The 21,990-nt window shown below is 37.6% G+C and overlaps 2 protein-coding genes across 2 annotated transcripts in view; both read right to left on the bottom strand.

The window, feature by feature from the left end:
* LOC115253492 (mucin-2) overlaps positions 1 to 10,296 on the bottom strand; it is a 55,840-nt gene extending 45,544 nt beyond the window's left edge. Inside the window, exon 1 of the mRNA XM_029874496.2 lies at positions 9,869 to 10,296. Within this exon, the coding sequence (XP_029730356.2) occupies positions 9,869 to 9,871 (3 nt within the window). The 5' untranslated portion in view covers positions 9,872 to 10,296. The remainder of the gene's footprint in view (positions 1 to 9,868) is intronic.
* On the bottom strand, positions 10,184 to 20,855 carry LOC134286716 (uncharacterized). The gene is made up of 2 exons (XM_062848377.1): positions 20,296 to 20,855; positions 10,184 to 10,295 (listed from the first exon to the last, which is right to left on the bottom strand). Exons 1-2 carry the CDS (start codon positions 20,853 to 20,855, stop codon positions 10,184 to 10,186), a joined length of 672 nt encoding a protein of 223 aa, XP_062704361.1.
* Between the last annotated feature and the right edge of the window lie 1,135 nt (positions 20,856 to 21,990).

A 21,990-nucleotide genomic window follows, 5' to 3' on the forward strand; every position in this document is an offset into this window, starting at 1 on the left:
TGAACAGTCAATAGTGAACATGCGGGTCAACTTGATGGTGGCGACGGCGTGGAAAAAACTTCGGTGTCGAGGCGTGGTGCGCCGGCGCATACGTCTGCTTCGAACACGCTGATACTCGTAATACTCGTACCAATGTAATGCAAAATTGTGTCCAGATAATAGAAATTTGTTATATTCAGCATTTAGTTCTTGCCAAAATATTTGAAATTGATTTAATACAACGCAAGGTATTTGAATTTCTGTAAATTCCAATGTTTGAAATGATTATGTTTAATGATTTTGTAAAGAAAATTTTGGTCATTGAAAATAGTTAATAACTTTAGTTTACTAGCAATGTATTTTTTCCCTGATCGCCCAAATTTCCTGTCACTGTGCGTTTTGTCGCTGCGGGGTAAGGTGTCTCAGATGAGTAATTTTCGTCGAATCGATCGTTATCGCCCGGTGATAAATACCAGACCGCGCTGGCAAAGTTCAAGTCTTGTTTCTTTCGGATCTTCCAACGAACAGTAGTGATAATGCACTCCAGATTCATCCGGTTGAAGGTGAGCCACAATTGGCGAAAAAGAAATGCTCTGCGGGCTGGCTCGTTGAGATCATGCACGCGAGTTATAACCCTCGAGTAAAACAGTTAATGACAATGACTACCATAGGTGTGTAGTGGGAATGTGTCGGACCATTATGAACAGAATGGTTTATGTTTTGAACAGCTTAATAAAACAAAAAATATTTTACAGAAAATTACCAAAGAAATCTTGCAACGGATTGGAATGTAACACTTGAAGATTGTAAATAAAAGAAAATCGGGTTAAGTACGGTTCCTTTGAATTCCACTAAGAATTTGCATCCTTTGACAGATACGTATTTCGACCTCAACTGTAAGGTCGTCTTCAGTGTCTTGTACTTGACTCGACTTGAAGATTGTAATGCACAATGATAATCGTAGCAAAAACAGGCATACATGACGTACAACCTTAAAAAAAGTACATGAAACAAAATATTTTATATCCACAAAAATCATAACTGACAAGATTGTGCGGCATCAACATCAATCTCAATAAAAATATAAACGAGAAAATGCCAGTTGTGACTGTATGAGGAAATACTAAAATGAAGTCGACAAAGCTACATGAATCAGCGCAGTTTAATTCACCAAAATTAATTAGAGTTCTCTGAAATTGCGGACTAAAGTGACATAATTCGCTTTAACCAAGTCTCAAATATAACCCGTACGAGTTTGACCTTTACTTTCAAGCCCATAGCCCAGTCTGCCAACTACTAAAAAAGGACCCAAAAAGGGGGATCCCCATTGCGAACGGTAATTACTGCACTATTGGAACCAATATGTACTAAGGACACCACCGAAAAGGGTTGGGCTGTGCTTGTGCATCTCTGTTTCTGTTTTTTTTTTTTTTTATTATTTCAGTTTCTCAACTCTAGTCGAGTTTCTTTTGCCGGACCCGCATTGGATGTACCGAGGTCACCTGTAATAATTGGACAGGTTCGTCTGCTTTTTATGCTGCGCTACACGAGTAGGAATGCGAAAAGTCGACGTGACTCTGTGTGTCAATAAAAACTGGAAGCGGCAGCCTTTTCTCGGTGTCGACTCTGACAACGCGAAGTGCGATTTTATGTCACAATGTGGTGAGGTCATAATTTTCGGTAAAACGTTGAAACGGTAAGGCAAATATCAATATTGATCGTTCTACCAGCAGACGGGGTATTGTGCACCCGACAAAGCACAAACCATTCTAAGCATTCGTGCGCTTGGTAACGGGTCTTTCGAATGCGGAAATTTTTGCAGGTTGAGAAATTGCTTAAGTCAATTGAGTGATGACATATCTGCTTAACCCTCTATATCCAAATTTTTTTATTTTGATCTAAATATAATTTTTCGTCATATAAAATCAACATGCTTTGGAAGATGATTCTTTTTAATTAACAATTTTGTGAATTTTATTTTTCCAATTTTTATTTTTGAACATCCCCAATATTTCTCATTAAAGCCTATATTTTCTATTTTTTTAATGAAAACATTTTGAAATTTTATGATTATTGTTGAAATATTTCTATTTTTGTTTTCTCTTTTTCATGGAAAATTTCATTTTCTGTGTAATTTAAAAAAATGGAATGTTTTCAACTCCGCTCAACTATTTTACTATAATAGAATGATTGATGAAAATATAAAATATGTTACAAAAACACGAAATAAAAAATGACATAGGCAAGGATGGGAACACTCACTTGGAAAGAGTTACACTCACTTGCAGTTTTCTCAGCTCAGAAGCGTGCAATCAAAAAACGATGTATGGGCGACTTTTGCCTTGTGGTTTTGTCTAAAAGTTTGCCGAATAGAGTACAGGTCGCACACGCATACCGAAGTCGTGAGGGAAATACGAAGGCAACTCTCCACGAGGTGAATGAAAATTACACTCACCTCGTGGAGAGTCACATTCACAGCTCTGTCACGACTTTGGGATTTGTGTGCGACCCCTACTCTATTCGGCAAAGTTTTAGACAAAACCACAAGGCAAAAGTCGTCCATACATCGTTTCTTGATTACACGCTTCTGAGCTGAGAAAACTGCAAGTGAGTGTAACTGTTTAAAAGTGAGTGTTCCCATCCCTGGACATAGGTGAACAAAACATCAATTTTTCAATGATTTCAACAAAATGTAAAAAGTTGCCGGGGCCCGTGGCGTAATGGCTACACGTTTGCTTCACAAGCAGATGGTCATGGGTTCGATCCCAGCCCCGGGACTTTCGTCAGTTGCTCTTTCCTCCTGAGAGCAGCTGACACTGACCCTCTTCTGAGCCCATGACTCAAACGAACCCGGATACATGGACAACGGCGAACGGCAACCCATAATGGACCCCCAATCGGACTTGAAACAGGAACAACCAACATCCTCGTGTTCATCATTCTACCATGATAGGATAGAAAGTGAAAGAAGCGCAACGACAACCAGTTCGTTGTAGTACAATTAGGATAGCATACATTTAGGCGCTGTACAAAGTGAACAGCTTCCAATTGGAATCGCTCACGCAGTGCCCTAGTGGACAATAGAGCTTTAAATTAAGTAATTGAAGAATAAAAAATGTGAAAACGCTTTAAAAGATCCCATAAACCATTTTGAGATACATATACAGAACAGCCCTAAAAGTCATCTATAAAAATCAAGGTTTCGATTTCCTAGGGAAGAAAAACAAAAATTAGTTTTAGCTAAAAGGTGGGGTGACTATAAGAGAGATAAGCGTGTGTTTGGTACGATTAATTTTTATTTTTCTACCAAATTATTTGGTTTATGGGCTTGAATGATATAAATTAACTTGCGACAACCAGTTATGAACTAAGTGCAATAAACAGCATAACTACTAGCATGGGACACGGTTATTTGGGAACAAATAAAAAATGGGAAAAATATTGTGTTTTATTTTGTTCCCATATAAACTATGTAAAATTTCAGCCTGATCGAAGGCACTACATTTTAGCGCCCGCCTTTCTAAATTATCATACGTTTTTCTATTAGAATTTTTTTTTTTGCAATTACATGGTGAAAAATTAAACTTTTCAATGGCCTGAAGTTGGATGAAACGGCCTACTTTTCACCACCGATGCAAGTGTGCCGAAAAGTATTACTTTTCGGCACTTTTATGAGTACTGAAAAGTAGCACTTTTCGGCACCTTTGTCAGCATATACTTTTTATTAACTGCCCAGACTTGCGTTTATTCAGCTTCTGCTTCTGCATCCACTGACAATCTAGAATCCAAATCTGGACGGTTCTTAATCCGATTAAGGCTGCAGATCGGGTGAGAAGCAGCTGCTGAAGCTACTTTAGTGACTTTTGCCTTTGCCGGCGAAGAACTGTTTGACAACGGTAGCTCGGTCGTAGGCATACACCAGTGATCCTCAGCCTATCTGTCTTTGCGGGCCAAAATTGTATTTTGAAAAGATACTGCGGGCCGCAAGTCATTAAAGAGTTTATTTTCAATAATTTTCAAGATTTAACCAAGGATTTAACACAAAATACATTTGTTTGATTTTTCGAAGAGTTTAAAGAATAAGCATTAGTTCAATTTTACAAATAACATTTTTTAACATTGAACAAGAGCAAAAAACTAAACAACCTGGAGTTATCAGGAGATTTTATTTAACTTGGAAATAAATTGAAAATTGTATGGTATTGAAAACATAAAATAGTTTGTGCAGTTTTTGGTTAATGTTGAAAAAATTATTTCAGACAAGCTACATTAAGTCACAAAAAATAGCAATAGCTGGCTAGAACAATATGAAGCTTTTTAAGAATATTGTGGATAAACTTACAGCGTACTTATAACGCAGATTATAAGTGCAGAATTGTGGAAGTCCTAGACACGAACACGGACAAATTTCTTGTAAAACCTCTGGATCCAGTTTTGATAAATTTCCTAATGGAGTTTCTTATTGCAGCTTAAGGATTTCCTGAGAAGAATTCAAACAAAATCTTGGTACTGTGAGGTTTTTGGGATTCCTCGTGGATTTTGAGAAATTTCAGAATGATTTCTTTAGAAGCTAATAAAGAAAAACCTGCAGACATGATTTTCTGAGCAATGTGAACAAGTATTTGTAGACGATTCAGAATAGATATTTTAAGAAGGATTCCCAAAAGTATTACTAGGAGAATAAAGAGTGTCTTGCCGAATCCCTGAAGTTTTCAGCGAAATTCCGAAAGTTTGGACAACACTTTTTTTTAAAGAAGTTATAGGCAACAATTCTGTAAAAAAAATTGAAATAGTTTCCTGGCAGAGTGGTGATTATAAAGTATAAACAAGGAAGTTTTTTCGCCGATAGAAACAAAATGGAAAATATTTTAAGTTAATTTTCGTGAATTTAAATAAATTACTAATAACGAGTCGAAAATCCATGGCAGAGAGCCTATGAAATTTAGCCTAAACTCATTATTTAAGCGAAACACATTTAAGCGAAACAACATTTTCGAATATTTTCGAAACAATATTCGAAAAAGTAGCCTGTTACAGCTTGGAAAACTTTCAAAAATCTTACTTCTTTTGAAAAAATCTCCATGATATTCGCAATTCATTCTCATTGAAGTTTTAACATATGGTTAAATTTCTGATTTTCATTATGGAATCTTTACGTGGGCCGCTTTCTTATACATTTGAAAATCAGTTCGCGGGCCGCACAAAATCTGGTCGAGGGCCGCAGTTTGGTGACCACTGGCATACACCATAGCCTACCTGATCGAATAAAAAAATACGTCGACGAGCTTGGATGCGCGCACGTGTTTCCTCCTGATGCAAGTTTGTGTACACAGATAAAAATAATGAGGTTTACACGTCATGTAAACTTCATTTTAGTCATGTAAACTTCCAGTTATGATGGTTTACATGATATATCATGTAAATTTGTGTTATATGTCATGTAAAAACTCTGAGTCATGCTTAATTACATGACATAAGATGGAAGTTTACATGATATTTCATGAGATTTACATGGCATGTCATGTAAACTTCTGTGAAATCCCACGCTCCAATCATGTGCATTATATGTCACAAAAATTTACACTATATTTTCGATCTGTGTAGTGATAAAAGATTCATAATTAAAAAAATGTTGTATGCAACTCGTTGCAAAACTCGATTTTTTCAGCACTCATCGTATTTATCCAACTCGGCAAGCCTCGTTGGATAAATGTACGACTCGTGCTGAAAAAATCATCATTTTGCAACTTGTTGCATAAATAACTATTTTTAAATTAATTGAAACCAAGAATTGTGGTGCCTAAAAAAGATGTTTCATGTAAAATTTGGTGAAATTTCCAAATTTCGTGAATAAAACATGTTTTGATGCAATTTAAAGATGATTTGAGTTAGTTAGGACTATAATAAATGGCTAGTTATTAATAAAAATGTGACAGTGTTGCCAGTTCATCAGTTATAGGTATATTGGAACATAGAAAAGGATAAATTGTGAAAGTATGAAATGTATAGCGCATTTAGTTCACCACTGGACTATCGCACTAGTTTACACGAGTGCGAAAACGCTAATAAAAGTGCGCGATTGCATCAAATCAACTCGGTGTCTTCAGAGCACTTGTTCTCCATAGATTGAAGAAATAGTGCGCCGAAGACATCAACCTGATTTGATGCAATCGCGCACTTTTATTTACGTTTTCGCACTTATAATGTCGCAGTTCGCAGTCCAGTAGTGAACTAAATGCGGTATATCTATTAATATCTTCATTTCGTTTGCCATTTCATCTGTTTTAACATATTAGGTTTCTTATCAATGTTTAGACTAGTGTGATAATTTGAAAATCCACTGAATCATCATTTCCCAGCGACATTTCACACAAATCAAACTTATTTTGTTTACCTGTTGTGCATCAGTCGCCCCTGTCATGAACTCAACCGAACTTGTGTATGCCAGGCGCTGCGAAGTCGTGTGCGAAATTCGACTGTGATGATAGTGAGTTTCGGTCGAGTCTAAATGGGTGCAAATGTCGCAATAGCTAATGATGGAAGTGTTGCTGAATTTGGTAATTTTATTGAAAAACCCTAAAGAGAGGGTTACTAAGGTAGACACGGTTAGTACTACATGTGTACGGAAAATCAGATAGGTAGGTTCAAAATTGACCGAGTTAAAGCAGAAAAACTACTCGTGTAAAAAAAGGCCTTAGTGTTTTGTATTGACTCGGCAGTCTTATTTAATCATTAAGCGAACTACAATTTCTTCGCTCCGACGTTTCGGTCCTGGTTTGGGACCTTCTTCAGGGATAAAGAATTGTTCGCTCAAATCCTAGAACTTTTAGCCTGTCGTGTTGTCCTCTTTGTTTGAACATTTGTGGAATCTGTTGAAGGTGGTACTGAACAATTAACGGTATCGTATGTTGTTCAAGTAGCGGGAGTATTTGTTTTTTCTTAGCACTGTCGACAGCAGCAGTTACTGAAACCTTACTGGAGCTCAACAGAATATTCAAAATTCAGGATTCGTATCGTCTGCAGTTGATGATTTATCGAGGAGAGAAGAAAGTTCGTATGAATGATATCAGCCTATAACCAACATCGGCTACTTCAATACTGTCAACGAATTCCAACATGAATGTTCTCAAGCAACGTCAATATAAACAATTGATTTCGATATATCTGAATTCACTCTTCATATACGGCCCAGAAAAGTTGGCTTCCAGTCTGCACCGGCTGATACTCAGGATCTGGGAATCCGAACAGCTACCGGAGGAGTGGTAATCTTCCCCATTCACAAGAAAGGCGACCATTTGGAATGTGAGAACTTCAGAGCGATCACTATTTTGAATGCTGCCCACAAAGTGCTATCCCTGATTATCTTCCGTCGCCCGTCACCTAAAACGAATGAGTTCGATGAAAGCTATCAAGGTGGCTTCATCGGCGGCCGGTCGACAACGGACCAGATCTTCGCCATACGGCAAATCCTCCAGAAATGCCGAGAATACCAGGTCCCAACGCATCACCTGTTCATCGACCTCAAAGCGGCATACGACAGTATCGACCGCGCTGAGCTATGGGAAATCATGGACGAAAACGGCTTTCCTGAGAAGCTGACTAGACTGATTAAAGCTACGATGGACGGTGTGCAAAACTACGTATGTACTGGTGAACTATCTAGTTCATTCGAATCTCGCCGGGGACTACGACAAGGTGAAGGACTCTCATGCCTACTCTTCAACATCGCTCGGGAAGGTGTGATGCGGTGAGCCGGGCTCAACAGCCGCAAAATCCGGTCAATTTGTGTGTTTTGCGGATGACATGGACATTATCGCCAGGACATTTGGAATGGTGACAGAGCTGTACATGTACACCTGTACAGCTGAACATGTACACATGTGCACCTGCCTGAAACACGAAGCAGCAAAGGTCGGACTGGTGGTGAATGCCTCAAAAACAAAGTACATGCTGGTAGGCGGAACCGAACATGACCTGATCCGTCTGGGTAGTAATGAGACGCACACTGTTTCCAAAGGCCCAATTTCGTGATCGAAATTGTTTTGGACATGAAAAATTGATTTTAGAGGTTTGGTGTCTTCCAAGAAGTTGTTTGGTATATCAAAGCCCTTCTTTTGGAAGTATCACTAAGTATCATAAGTGTCTTCAGCAAAGTTGTAGAAAATGGCATTATGAGAAAACTTGCCGAACAAACTTTTGCTCTATCTGCTCAATTTCTAGAGATATGGGCCATTATTTGTGAATGGCCCCTTAAAATCAGTTTTTTTATTGTAACTTTTTCCAGAAATTTTTGGGAATTTTCAAGTGGTCTACAAAGTTATTTAATATGACAAAATACGTATTTCTTCTGAAGCCGGCAACATTGTATCTATGACAGTTTTTGATATATTTACTAATTTATTTTGAAAAGTAGCCTTTTTTACGGGTTTGTGACATTTACAGAGGCAAAATGGGGCAAGATTTTTCAATTGAATATGAAAGTTTATAATAGGTGTAAATTTTGTTTCAACTCAGGCTGGACACTTGCTTCCTTGACAGTAAAATTGAGCTATGAAATATTTTAGTTCGTAACTAAAATTTTCAAAAAACTCAAAAAGTATTGAAGATAGAACTTTGTCGTCTTTATAGAAAATATGCATTTTATCATATATAATAAGTTTGTAGAACATTTGAAAATTCCTAAAAATGTCTGAAAAAAGTTACAATGAAAAAACTGATATTTAGGGGTCGTTAACATATCTTTAAAAACGGAGCAGATAGGACAAAAGTTTGTTGCAAGAAGTTGTTTGATAGACAAGAACCCTTCTTTTGAAAGTATTACTTTTGTGAACAATTCACCTAGTAGTGAGATGAAAATTCAGTGTTTACCATATGTGAATATAGTATACTGATGTCTTCAGGAAAGTTGTAGGAAATATCATTATAAGAAAACTTGCCGAACGAACTTTTGTTCTATATGCTCCATTTTGAAAGATATAAGTTATTTCCTGAAAACGACCCCTTAATATCAGTTATTTCATTGTAACTTTTTTCAGACATTCTTAGGAATTTTTAAATGTTCTACGAAGTTATTATATATGATAAAATACATGTTTTCTTTAACCCTTATGTGGCCGACAGGGTACCCGGGTACCCAGCACCCATTTAAAATACACGGTGTAGAAAAAAGCAAAAAAATTGTCGGACACATAACGGTTTTGTGCATGCATTACCAAAGATCACATTCCAATTATCAAAGGACTTTTTCATGCAAAGATGCAAAACCTATTAAGCAAGCACCCCCAACGACGATATATATTGTTTGTGTATCGCAAACTTTAATTATATTTATTTACTCCAATTTACATTAATATTCTATTAAACACTTAAAATATTCTTATTTATCGAAGCTAGACTGGAGGAAAAAGCATAACGCGGAAAATTTAAGATTACTAAAAGCATTATAGGAAATATTGCAATGCCTAATCAGGTGAACGTTGACACAGTAGCACAAATAAACTTCTTTATTTTAATTTTTATTGAATATCTTACGAAATTTTCAACATCTTGGCAAACAACACGATGGATAACTGCTACTGAAGGCATCATAAAATCGACAAATAGCTTCTCGTACACTCTTCAATCAACATCACCCATCACTACAGCTTGGGTTCCGAATAACGGCAATAACCAAGATCAAATTTATTACCATCGGTCCGCAAAAATCCTACATTGTAGCCCATCTGCGCTCGATACCTGTTTCCATCAATCACACTCGCTTACAATGCAAATCTTCACATGAGCATATCACTCATCCTGCACCAGACCACCCTTGCGTGTAATCCTTCGCAATGACTCCTGACATTTATTGCGTCGCGCAAAAAAAACATCGATACCGATCGACACTCACCATTTTTCACGCCCTCTCAGCCGGCACTGCCTTGCTATCCTTATGTAATCAACTGCAATACTTGATGTCGTGCTCCTTGAAAACTAACACACGCACTTCCTCGAGTCCTTGCCGATTAGACTTTTCGCGCCCTTGTCAGAGGTTTAGCACTCAGCCCACACACATACACAGTTCATCAATTTCACTCGCGTCGAAAGAAAAAGAAAAACACACTCGGATAACGATCCGTCGTCGTAAACCGATCCCCGAGAACGTGGCAGTGATTATAGCGGTCAGGTGAAAATTCAAATGAGAACTAAAAGATGCTCCATCTTCTTACAACGTTTTTATACCGCCGGGTGTTGTTCGCTCTTGCTCCGTTGGTGTCGACCCTAGGTCTCGCTGCTGCTGGTCAGCGGGAAGATCAGCGAAGAAGCTACTCGCTACTCTAAGGAACGAACGGGGTGTGATAAAGTTGTTTCTCTTTAGCAGGGGAGTGATGGGCTCAATGGGTTGTTGTTTTCAGTGAGTTATGATTTTTGTTGATTCATAAGTATTTATTTATAGAATTTAACGTGAACATGGAACGTAACATGATAGTTCACCCTCCTTGCCTAAAATATTCTTTTGGCTTCGGAAAGAGAATAACCATCATCCGACCTAAGGATTGTCCAAAGCTGGTGATTTCTCTCTTTCTCCATTCTCTCACATCACCGCATTGGTCGGTATTCGTCAGAAAAAGATGCGATATTCCTGTGGTGGTCAAGCCGGCCGACGTCTAGCCGGTTTTGTGGTAGGTTCGTCACTTGTCGGTTTCCATCCAAATGATGCGATTGGATTAATTTTTCAGAAGATAAACATGCTAAAATAAAACGACAAACATTGTCCATTGCTGCTGACAGTCAAGATAGAATCAAATTAGCGGTGGGAATCATCGATCATACGACGTTATTGATACCCTCTCGTTTCATTGGTGAAATTTATTCAGGAATGTCTTAAATGCAAAATCGGCTATAGGGTATGTGTGCCATCAGTAATCTCATGCTCCCATTTTCATCCTATTCGAAAACAAGCGATTACGGCACCGATTGACTCCGTTCTTTTTGTTTTCATGGGTGCTCACTTCTAACAAAAAATACAAAAATAAGAAACAAAAGAAACAGCGCTTCAATCCTTTGTTTTTCGTGGGATGAAAATGGGAGCCACATGCTTAATAAGGGAACCAATACCCTATTTAGATTGAAAACAAAACTATACAGGAGTATCGAAAATAAAAGTTTGGCTCCGTGTGGCTTCCAATATGGCATTGAAAGGTATGTTTTCAAAAGCACTCTCGATAACTAATAAAACACCTCAACAAGATTGCTTCTAAGTGAATTATTTCTCGATATCGTAAACAATCGTGTGTAAAAGAGTCTCATTGGACTTTCCAGATGGATTAACGTGTTGGCTCACATGAAGAGGCACATTGGCCAGATGAATACTACGGATGTGATATATGACAATGCGTTCTAAGCATGCCAAAAGAATATAGACTCACTATTTCGGAACAAACTTTACAGTAATATCTCACCAAGATTTAGGAATATACCTTATAGCAAAACTGAAACAAGTAGTTATCTTTTCAAAACATGTTTGAAATAATCAAACCCCTTCTGAAGCAAAAAAGGGTATATTCCATCTGCTCCGGGAGCTTTGAAAGGAGGAAAGCTATTTAGTGTCCACTCAATCGATTCTAAAGTTATGATACTCCAATTCGAAGCCAGAGAAGCATAGAAACAAGGAAAGGCATCAGGATCATCAAAAAATGTAATATCCTCAATAGGGTGGGGCTAATTTTGGAAAAAAAAACCTCCTGGATATGATTTCCCATGTGGAAAGTGATCTACTGGTCGAAATAAGTGCAACTGTGCAAAAATAAGCGATTTCTGTTGATATTTAGGGGTGATGCAAAGGGTTTCCGCGATATTAGAAAAAAATGTCATATTTTGGTATCCAACTCAAAAAACCTCCTTTTTTAATATCTCAGAAAACAGTAGAGATATCGCAATTTTGAGCGTAAATTTGGCCCAAATGGGTTCTAGAATCACCGATTTAGTCTAGATATGTTATGTTTGTAATTAAATTTGAAATGTTTTTTGAATATTTCCTCTAGCAAAAAATTTCACTTAAAAGCTTTGCGCCACCTCTAAACATCAACAGAAATCGCTCATTTTTAAACAGCTCACTTATTTCTACTAGTAGATCACTTTCCACTTGAGAAATCATATCCCTGAGATTTTTTAAAATTAGCCCCACCCTACTCCTCAAGTATGCATTGAATAAATATTCCAAAACTTGCTCATCAGCGGAAATGAAATTGCCAAACGAAATTTAGCAAACGAAGTTCGTTCACTCGGACATCCTTAGATTTAGCAAGGGCTTTGTTCAACCAACTTGATTCACTTAAACTGGGAACATTTGTATAAATGAAGGTACGTTCAGCAGCCTCACAAGCCAACATAAAAGCCTCCGATACAGCCGAACGTTGTCTATTTCTACATTGTTCCCTGAGGTTAGCCAGACCAAAGTTCCTTTTGTGATCTTCACAGACCGCAGAGGGCAAGCATCTTCAAAAGCTGCACAGATGGAAAAGATAGTGTGAATTTCTGTGACATATAATGCATAGAGTGTCCATTTCCCGGCCATTTTTCGTGTCCCGGGATTCGGGACAAAATACTTAGCTAATCCCGGGAAATCCCGGGATCCCGGGATTTTTTAAAATTTCAATCAAACCCAGAAAATTGATTTGTTTTGCTTTTGTGCAGTTGAAATGTTATTTTTAAAGTCATGGTTATTTTTGTGTCCATCGCAAGAAGTTTTATAAAATTTGTGTACAATGTACTGAACTACCATATATTTTATGTACAAACGTCAAAAACGAAATATAAAAGTATCAGTGTTCGTTTGTTATGTTGCAAGGAATTTTCTACCAATATCTAATACTTTAAGAGAAATAAGTATCATAATCTGTATTACATCAATACGGATGATGTTTGTATTGTTGATGCATTGTAGAAATCGCACTTCATTATAACTTTAGGGAACCTTTTGAATTCTTAGTTTCTTAATATTTCAATACAAAAGCTTGGTCTCTTTTTGCAATTGCGGTTTTTGAATAATTTCAAAGATTTTGTGCTTGTTTTTCAGATTTATGAATTTCCTTCTGAGAATGTCAGATTATTTCAATATTATAGTAAAAGTTTGGTATAAAGTTTTCAAACATCACAATGCAATATGATATGTGGGCTATGTCCAGTTTGTTCTTGCCGCTCCTGAAGAAACCAATATGATAGAAAAAAAATACTTAAATGCATAGCATGATATCAAGTTTATCATGAATTATTGCTTTATTTTTCAAGTATAGTGAAAACCGGTCAGATTTCAAAAGTAAAAATGGTAAGATAAAGTTTTGCCTTGATATTTGGCAGTTTTAGCCACACATTGTCTTCATCCCGGGATTCCCGGGATTGTCGGGATTTCTGAAATTATATCCCGGGATTCGAGAAATCCCGAAATAACTCAAATCCCGGGAATTCTTGTCCCGGGATGTCCCGGGATGGACACTCTAATAATGCACATGATTGGAGCGTGGGATTTCACAGAAGTTTACATAACATATCATGTAAAAGTCATAAAATATCATGTAAACTTCCATTATATGTCATGTAATTCAGCATGACTCTGAGTATTTAGATGACATATAACACAAATTTATATGATATATCATGTAAACTGTCATAACACTAAATTAACATGACAAAACGAAGTTTACATGACGTGTGAACCTCATTATTTTTATCTGTGTGCTATGGCGGAATACGTTGTACACAGATCGAAAAAAGAGTGTAAAATTCTGTGAAATATGATGCACATGATTGGAGCGTGGAATATCACAGAAGTTTACATGACATGTCATGTAAAAGTCATAAAATATCACGTAAACTTCCATTATATGTCATGTAATTCAGCATGACTCTGTGTGTTTACATGACATATAACACAAATTTACATGATATATCATGTAAACCACCATAACACTTAGTTTACACGACTAAAATGATGTTTACATGACGTGTAAATCTCATTATTTTTATCTGTGTAGTATCAACGGCATCATCAAAACTACTAGGAGTGTCAATGGACAGTGAATGAAAGTTGGCCTCAACCAAATTAGTAAAGAGATTGATCTGAGCTATCCTAACCGTAGCCACTACCCAAAGATAAGATTATTCTCGTTACAATCACAGCACAAAAAAGAACAGCTGCAATAAAACCAGATCGGTAGCGATTGTAAAACGCCAAAAGCAATCATACCCACACAGATAAAAATAATGTCATTTACATGTCATGTAAACTTCATTTTAGTCATGTAAACTTATTGTTACGATGGTTTACATGACATATCATGTAAATTTGTGGTATATGTCATGTAAACATTCAGAGTCATGCAGAATTACATGACATATAATGGAAGTTTACATGACATTTTATGACTTTTACATGATATGTCATGTAAACTTCTGTGATATCCCACGCTCCAATTATGTGCATCATATGTCACAGAATTATACACTCTTTTTCGATCTGTGCATAATACATTAATACACTATGTAAATCGCATTATGTGAAACCATACAGATGAAAATTAAAACTAATCAATGTCATCTTCATAATCCCGCTCTCATACAATCTCAAGTTTGAGAATAAGCACACAGATAAAAATAATCAAGTTTACACGTCATGTAAACTTCATTTCAGTCATGTAAACTTCCAGTTATGATAGTTTACATGATAGTTCATGTAAATTTGTGTTATATGTCATGTAAAAAATCTGAGTCTTGCTGAATTACATGACATATAATGGAAGTTTACATGATATTTCTTGAGATTTACATGACATATCATGTAAACTGCTGTGGAATCAAACGCTCCAATCATATGCATTATATGTCACAGAAATTTACACTATCTTTTCGATCTGTGCAGGGCAGCTGATTGCCTGGGACAAACACAAGGTCCACTGCGCTATTGCTCCGTTAAGCGCAGTAAGGGCAAAATACTGTGGAGGGTACCCTGGTAGTCTACAGGTCCCGTGCGCAATATGGGTTTTATTACACTCCCTTTACCATTCATTCCTGGCACGGTAAGCATAAAGCTGCTTAACACCATGAATTAAAAGTCACCTGACTACTGGAATCCTACACAGATTGAAAAAAGAGTGTAAAATTCTGTGACATATGATGCACATGATTGGAGCGTGGGAAATCACAGAAATTTACATGGCATGTCATGTAAAAGTCATGAAATATCATGTAAACTTCCATTATTTGTCATGTAATTCAGCATGACTCTGTGTGTTTACATGACATATAACACAAATTTACATGATATATCATGTAAACCATCATAACAGTAAATTTACATGACTTAACTGAAGTTTACATGACGTGTAAATCTCATAATTTTTATCTGTGTACCACTGGAAGAGGCGGTCCGTAGTGCTATTCTTTGCCAGTTGAACCAATCGTTATCGATACTGCACTTATATAGCTGCACTCTTAGAAAAAATCATGTAAATTCAAGTTCACTTGGATGCACATAAGAGGAGCGGCCCGTTTGACACAAATTTACGTCTTCTATCACAGATAAAGTCGAGCTAGCAATCGCTAGAGTCGAACCGAGAGATAAAACATATGTTTGTAAAAAAATGAACTGGATTCGAACTCTGGTCCGCGGATTGAGAGGCACGCACTATACCTCTCGGCTGTATCACCGAGTTGTGAGACAAACGATAAATGTAAAACCACAGACAAACAGACGTATCACTTGGAACAACTTGCGATCAAAATCATCGTCACGAAAACATAATCGCCCAATGCTAACCAAGCTGTGTTACGCAAACCACTCAGTAGGTGGCGGTAGTGGGCAAACGTCAAACCGGAGCAAAAACGATGCTAGCCGTAGCGTGATCCCATGGCGCCCTTGGCAAGCATTCAGATTGGCGCCCCACGACAATTGATCATTGTAAATTAACAAAAAAAAATGTGGTAATTCATTTTCTTTTTTCAATGTTTCTTTATTTAGAATTGGTGTTCCGAAGAACCTAATTCCACTTTTTTTTTTAATTTTCTGTGTTTTTTTTTCACTTGATAGAGTTCCAAAGGTTTTCAGGAATCCTCAAACGATCTATTTTACAAATTTTCGATGATTTATTCAATTGGTTTTAACCGAATTTTCCATTAAATTAACGAAAGGTTTCTTCAATCAAAATATATCTTGGAAAATCTTGAAGAAATTTTTCAATAAACATTAGACGAATCATGGATATGGAGAAATAACAGGAGGAAATCCTGAAGAAATCTCTATATGACTTTCTGTTAAAATCTCTGGAAAAAAAATCTGCTGAATCATTGAACGAAATTGTGCTAGAATCTCTGTAGTAACTCCTGCAGGAAGATCCGGAGGTATACCTGATGGAAACCCGAAAAAAAAATTCAGCAAGAATGTCCATTGGAATTTACGGAAAAATTCTTGGAAGAATTCCTGGAGCAGTTTCTGAAGAAATGCCTGAAGAATTTCATGTAGAAGGTTTTATGAAGACATACCTAGAGTAATCCAATGGCAGACTTTCAAACGGAATACCTGGAAAAAATATTTTCTAAGCGATGGTTTTCCAAATAAATATCCTGGAAGAATTTCTGAAGGAATTCTCAGAGACATTTATGAAGGAATCGCTTCAGAGATTTCTAAACGAATCTGCAGGAGTTTCTATAGGAATCCATTGCAGATCCATAATCCTAATCCGTAATCCTTAAATATGTTTTTGTAGAAATATTCACAAGAATTTCCGGAAGAATCCTTATAAAAAATTCCTCAGAAATTTATTGAATATTATCCAGGAGAAACCCAGGAAAAATAGTGAAATAAGTATTGAGAAATATAAGTATCAAGCCCTAGAAAAATTTTTGGAGGAATCTGTGGAGGAATTTCTGAAGGTGTAAAGCCTGCGCACTTTAGAATCGGTACACTTTCAACCGGCTGCCGCTCAAAAACGGAATCACTTGGAAAAAAGTGTTGTTAGAAGCAATTGAAGCTTATCTATTGTAGATTGTAGGAAAAGTATAAAATTTGCTGTTTTTATATTATTAGATGAACTATTGATCTGAATTCATGAATAGTGCCGGTTTTTTGTGCACACATTGAGCAAAAACCAATCATTGTCAGATTCAAGATTTGTGTAGGAATATATAATTATCAAACCCACCAATTACGCAGTATATAATAGTTCTTGGTAGGGGCTGTCCATAAACCACGTGGTCATTTTTTTGGGACTTTTCAACACCCCCCCCCCCCCGCGTGGTCATTAGTCCATACAAAAATTTTTATTCGTCCATACAAAATGGTCATTGGCCGAACCCCCCCCCCCCTCATGACCACGTGGTTTATGGACAGCCCCTTATGATTGTTGATTAAGGGGAGTAAAATATTCCATAAGTGTTTTAAAATTTCCAATATAGCTATGGTAAGCCTTTGAAAGGTTTTATGGAAAATCAAAGACTTGCATAGATATTTAAGGTCAAAAAAGTTATTTTCGCATAAGCTTTAGTTCGGCAAATACGCATACGGGAAGGATACTATACGATTAGTATTGGTATACAAGAAATCAATTATTTGATGCAGAACAATATAATTAATCGTGGCTCGAAAGCTGTATGGACTATTGCTGACGAAATTCATTATATGTGTTTTGATGGCGTGAAATATCTAACGATTTTTGTTAATAAAACTGAATCTACTCAGAAGTTTTTTATTTGTGATCATAGAATCACATATACAGTTCCATAATCTATATGGTTTTCAGTGTTTTATCCATGAAAACTATCTTATTTTAGGCTTATTGTGAGGAGTTAGCCTTATGACTGTTAATTTCCGACTACTGTGAGGGAAAACTGCTAATAATTCCAAAAATAATCCAGGTTTCGATATGAATTAAGTTGGGCCACTTGAATTGGGGAATTTTAAATCCAAAAAACGATCTCAGGAAATATTTTTTCATAAAAAATTAGTGTGAGTAAAATTATGTTTTGAATATAGCGTGAATGGCCAATAAGGCTATAAGTTTATTATGGTCTTGTGAACCATATTTGTCAAAATTTTAATGTCGTAACTTGTTTTGAGCATATGTTTGATGAGTATAATTTCGTTTCTTGCGGAAATATCAGCCCGTAAGCTGTGAAATTTGAAAATATTGACGATCATTGGTTTGTGCAGAATAAAATGGCATGAATTTCACAATCAGGTCAAAATTTTATCTTGAACAAATAAAAACTGATTTTTTCTTATTTTTCCTACAAAACACAATAAATAAGCTTCATTTGCTTCTTACAACATTTTTTTCTAGGTTAAACCGTTTTTGATCTGCAGCCGGTAGAAAGCGTACCGATTCTAAAGTGCGCAGGCTTTACTTGAAGAAAATTATCTCTAAAATAAGATGTTTTGAAAGAATATCTGCAGAAGTTTTTTTTTTATTTTTTGTGAAAGGTAATCTAATAAAATCCTTGGAGAAACATCCGGAAGAATCTTTGCAATAATTTCTCAATAATTTCTTAGATTACTTCCTTAAGCCTCCCAGGAGGAACTTCTAAGGGAATCCTTCGAGAAATGTCGAGATAAATCTCCAGAACAACTTCTGATTTGTTTTTTTTTTTTCAGAGGACTCCTGAAGAAGTTTCCGAAAGAATTTCAGGAGAAATTCTTTAAGATTTTTTCAAAGAAATCCCTAGAAGAATTTCAGAAAGCGTTTTTGAAAGAAACCTAGCAAGAAATTCCGAAGAAAGATCTGATGAAATTTATTGGGAGTTCCTAAAATATTTAATTTGTTTTCAGGAAATAAAAATAAAAACTTACTGATAGTTTTTTAGTTAATCATAGATACTTTGAACAGTGAAATCGTGATAACATTTTTTTTGTTTGCTTTTAGCCTTATGCCTTTTCGGCGCCCCTCCGAGGCAGGCGCCCTTGGCGGGGGCCAACCTGGCCAACGGCACGCTACGGCTCTGGCTTGAGTTTTTTATATTTTTCATGTATCAAACTGTTCTTATGCGAGGACAGTTGCACTTGCTCAAGATTGGTTGATTGAAGATAACTACGAGAGCCTTATAAAACCAAAAATAAGTTCAACAGTTCTTGTAGTGTTTATGGTTTTATGGATTGATTCTCAAGTATTCTTGGAGGTGTTCTTGAAACCACAAATTGATGAAGAATAGTTAGCTGAAATTTCGATAAGATCAGATCAATATGTAATGTTCCGATAAAACTGTCATAAAAACAAATAAAACTAAATAGAATCAAAATTGTTACTTGGGTTGTACCTCCAACCTCGCTAGTGCTTCCAGCAGGCTGTGACCTCTTGCGTTGGTTAGCGTGCTACCCCACTCCACGGCCCACGCATTGAAGTCTCCGCCGATCAGTACTGACCTACGTCCAACCAGCTTGTCGGCTAACTCCTCCAGCATCCGATCGAATTTCTCTGCTGTCCACCTTGGGGGTGCATAGCAGCTGCATTTGAAAATACCGTTGATTTTGGCGATTACGAAAGCTTCGTACGTGCTTGCAATCACTTCCTGAATAGGAAATCTTCCCATCACTTGTATAGCAGCCGTTCCCGTGCTATCTGTCACCCAGTTGTTGTTACCGAGAGGAACTCGGTATGGCTCTGCAATAATCGCAACGTCGCACTTTGCTTCCGTTGTTGACTGCCTCAACAGTTGCGGTATCACAATGATTCAGGTTGATCTGCATTATCTCCATTACTATTGGCCTACGATCGCCTTCTTATATGCAGGGCACTTGTATCCAGTCGTCGAATGGACGTTTCCTTCTTCCGTTGTGCAGAGCATGCACTTTGGCGCTTGCGAGCAGTCCTTCGCAAAGTGTCCCTTCTCTCCGCATTTTCTGCATTGTTCAGATCTGTCTGGGCCTTTGCAGTTGGCCGACATGTGTCCAAAGCCCATGCACTTGAAGCATCTCAACACCCGTTTGCGGTCACTCCTTGCTATTCGGGCGGCGACCCTCAGCGGGCACACCGAACTTCCAACTCGTACCTTGCCTACCTTCAACAATTTGCTAGCCGCAGGTACCGACAGTCGAATCATCGCTGTTTGTGTGCCTTGGTACCCCTTCGTCAGACGGATCATTAGAACCTCTTCTCCCAATTCGCATTGCGTCTTCAGTTCACGACCAATAACTTGGCGAACTGCTCTTGGTAGGCAGAACTTTTTATCGTCGGATCCTTCTTCAGCTCAAAGATCATATCTCCTTGCTGAGTGTGCCTGGTTCTCACCACGTTCTCACCCAGTTCCGTCAACTCCGGATCCTCTCGGACTTTCTTGAGGATTACTGCGTACGACTGTTTGTCGTTTGCCTTGACCAGCAGAGCGTCTCTCATGTGTCTCTCTCGATGAGGCAGACGGCGTTCTTGCCTGTTCTCTTTGGATCTCCTTTCGTCTCGAGCCGGCTTTCTACCTGTTTCGATCCGATTATTACCTTTCGATTCCTCCTTTTTGGGCTGATTTTTCTTCTTCTCCTTGCGATTTTTGACGACGTTCCAATCGCTGTTGGCTCTCTCGTTGCTCGAGACCTCGCTACCTTGAACATTCTTTGTCTTCTTCGGGCGTTCCTCCTCGCCTGGTGTTGCTCTATCCCGCTTGTTCGAGCTCTTTTTTCTGCGTCCTTTCGGCGTCTCCTGTAACTCTGTTGATGCTTCCACCGCCACAATCTGCTCCAAAGCCAGTTTCAAAGCCTTTTCAGCAGTCTCAGCGCTCTTACGCAACACTGTGTGCTCGCGGTCAGCTTCCAACACGGCATACCTGAGGCTCGACACCCTTTGCTTAATCTCACTGTGCACGTTGTTACGGCCTTTTTCGTATTCGTGCAGCTCGATGACCTTCCTGTTCAACTCCACCATTGACACCTTGGGCCTCGCGAGTTGTAGGGCTTCATGAGTGGTGCTGCTGCTTGGTGTAGACACCGGGGGGTAAGAGACATAGTTGGCACTGCTCCGAAATTACTACAATCTTTGTTTGTACTTATGCTCACTCATATTTTTGAAAAATATTTGTTGGAAATAATCCAGATGAAATGGAAGCCTTACAGTCGAAAAACTAGAGTAAATATATGTAGGCATATATGTAAATCCTGATTGATGTCTTTCTCGATACAAACAGTTACCGGTTAGTCCTTCATGTATGTAGGCGAGATACAGCTGGACATGAATTGTAGCTAAATCAAAGATACCTTTTTCCGCAGCCACATCCCGAATTTTCAAGGACCTAAATCTGAAAAATCAAATGACGATTTGCGCTAAAAAGCTGATCGATTACCCGCTGGTGGAATCAACCGATTAAGGAGAAACATCAGAAAATACAAATATGGCTGCCGCAGTGGCCGTTTTGGACCCCTACTCACGTTTTCGAGAGCACCAATCTTAAAAAATCGTAAACAAATGCGCTCGATTTGGAAAAACTGCTTCTTTTTGCAAGTGAGCAAAGTCAGATTAAACAAGTGCGGCTTGGTTTGATGTTTCGTTCGTTATATTTGTGCATCTAAAGTTTGTATGCAAAATTACAATGGGATTTTTTTATGTTTCACCTTAACTTTTCATATCATATGCTGATTTATCGACCGTATTCTATTAATAACTTGATGATTTTGTGGCTATATCGGTCTCTTTCTACTCATAGTATAAGGGAGTAGAGATCAAAGTGGATAATGAAATGATAGATATGATAGAATTCGCTAGGTAGCGAACAAGTGTGAAAATTTTTATAGAAGGTGAAATTAGGCAAGTAGGCCATGTATTGAACGAATACATCGAATGCGTGAAAGGTGGTATGAAAACTACCAACCAAGCCGATCTGTTTAAAAGCACAGGTCGCACGGCAGAAGTTTCACGCATTCGATGTATTCGTTCAATACATGGCCTACTTGCCTAATTTCACCTTCTATAAAAATTTTCACACTTGTTCGCTACCTAGCGAATTCTATCATATCTATCATTTCATTATCCACTTTGATCTCTACTCCCTTATACTATGAGTAGA

This window comes from Aedes albopictus, chromosome 2, assembly GCF_035046485.1.
Source record: "Aedes albopictus strain Foshan chromosome 2, AalbF5, whole genome shotgun sequence".
Lineage (NCBI taxonomy): Eukaryota > Metazoa > Arthropoda > Insecta > Diptera > Culicidae > Aedes > Aedes albopictus.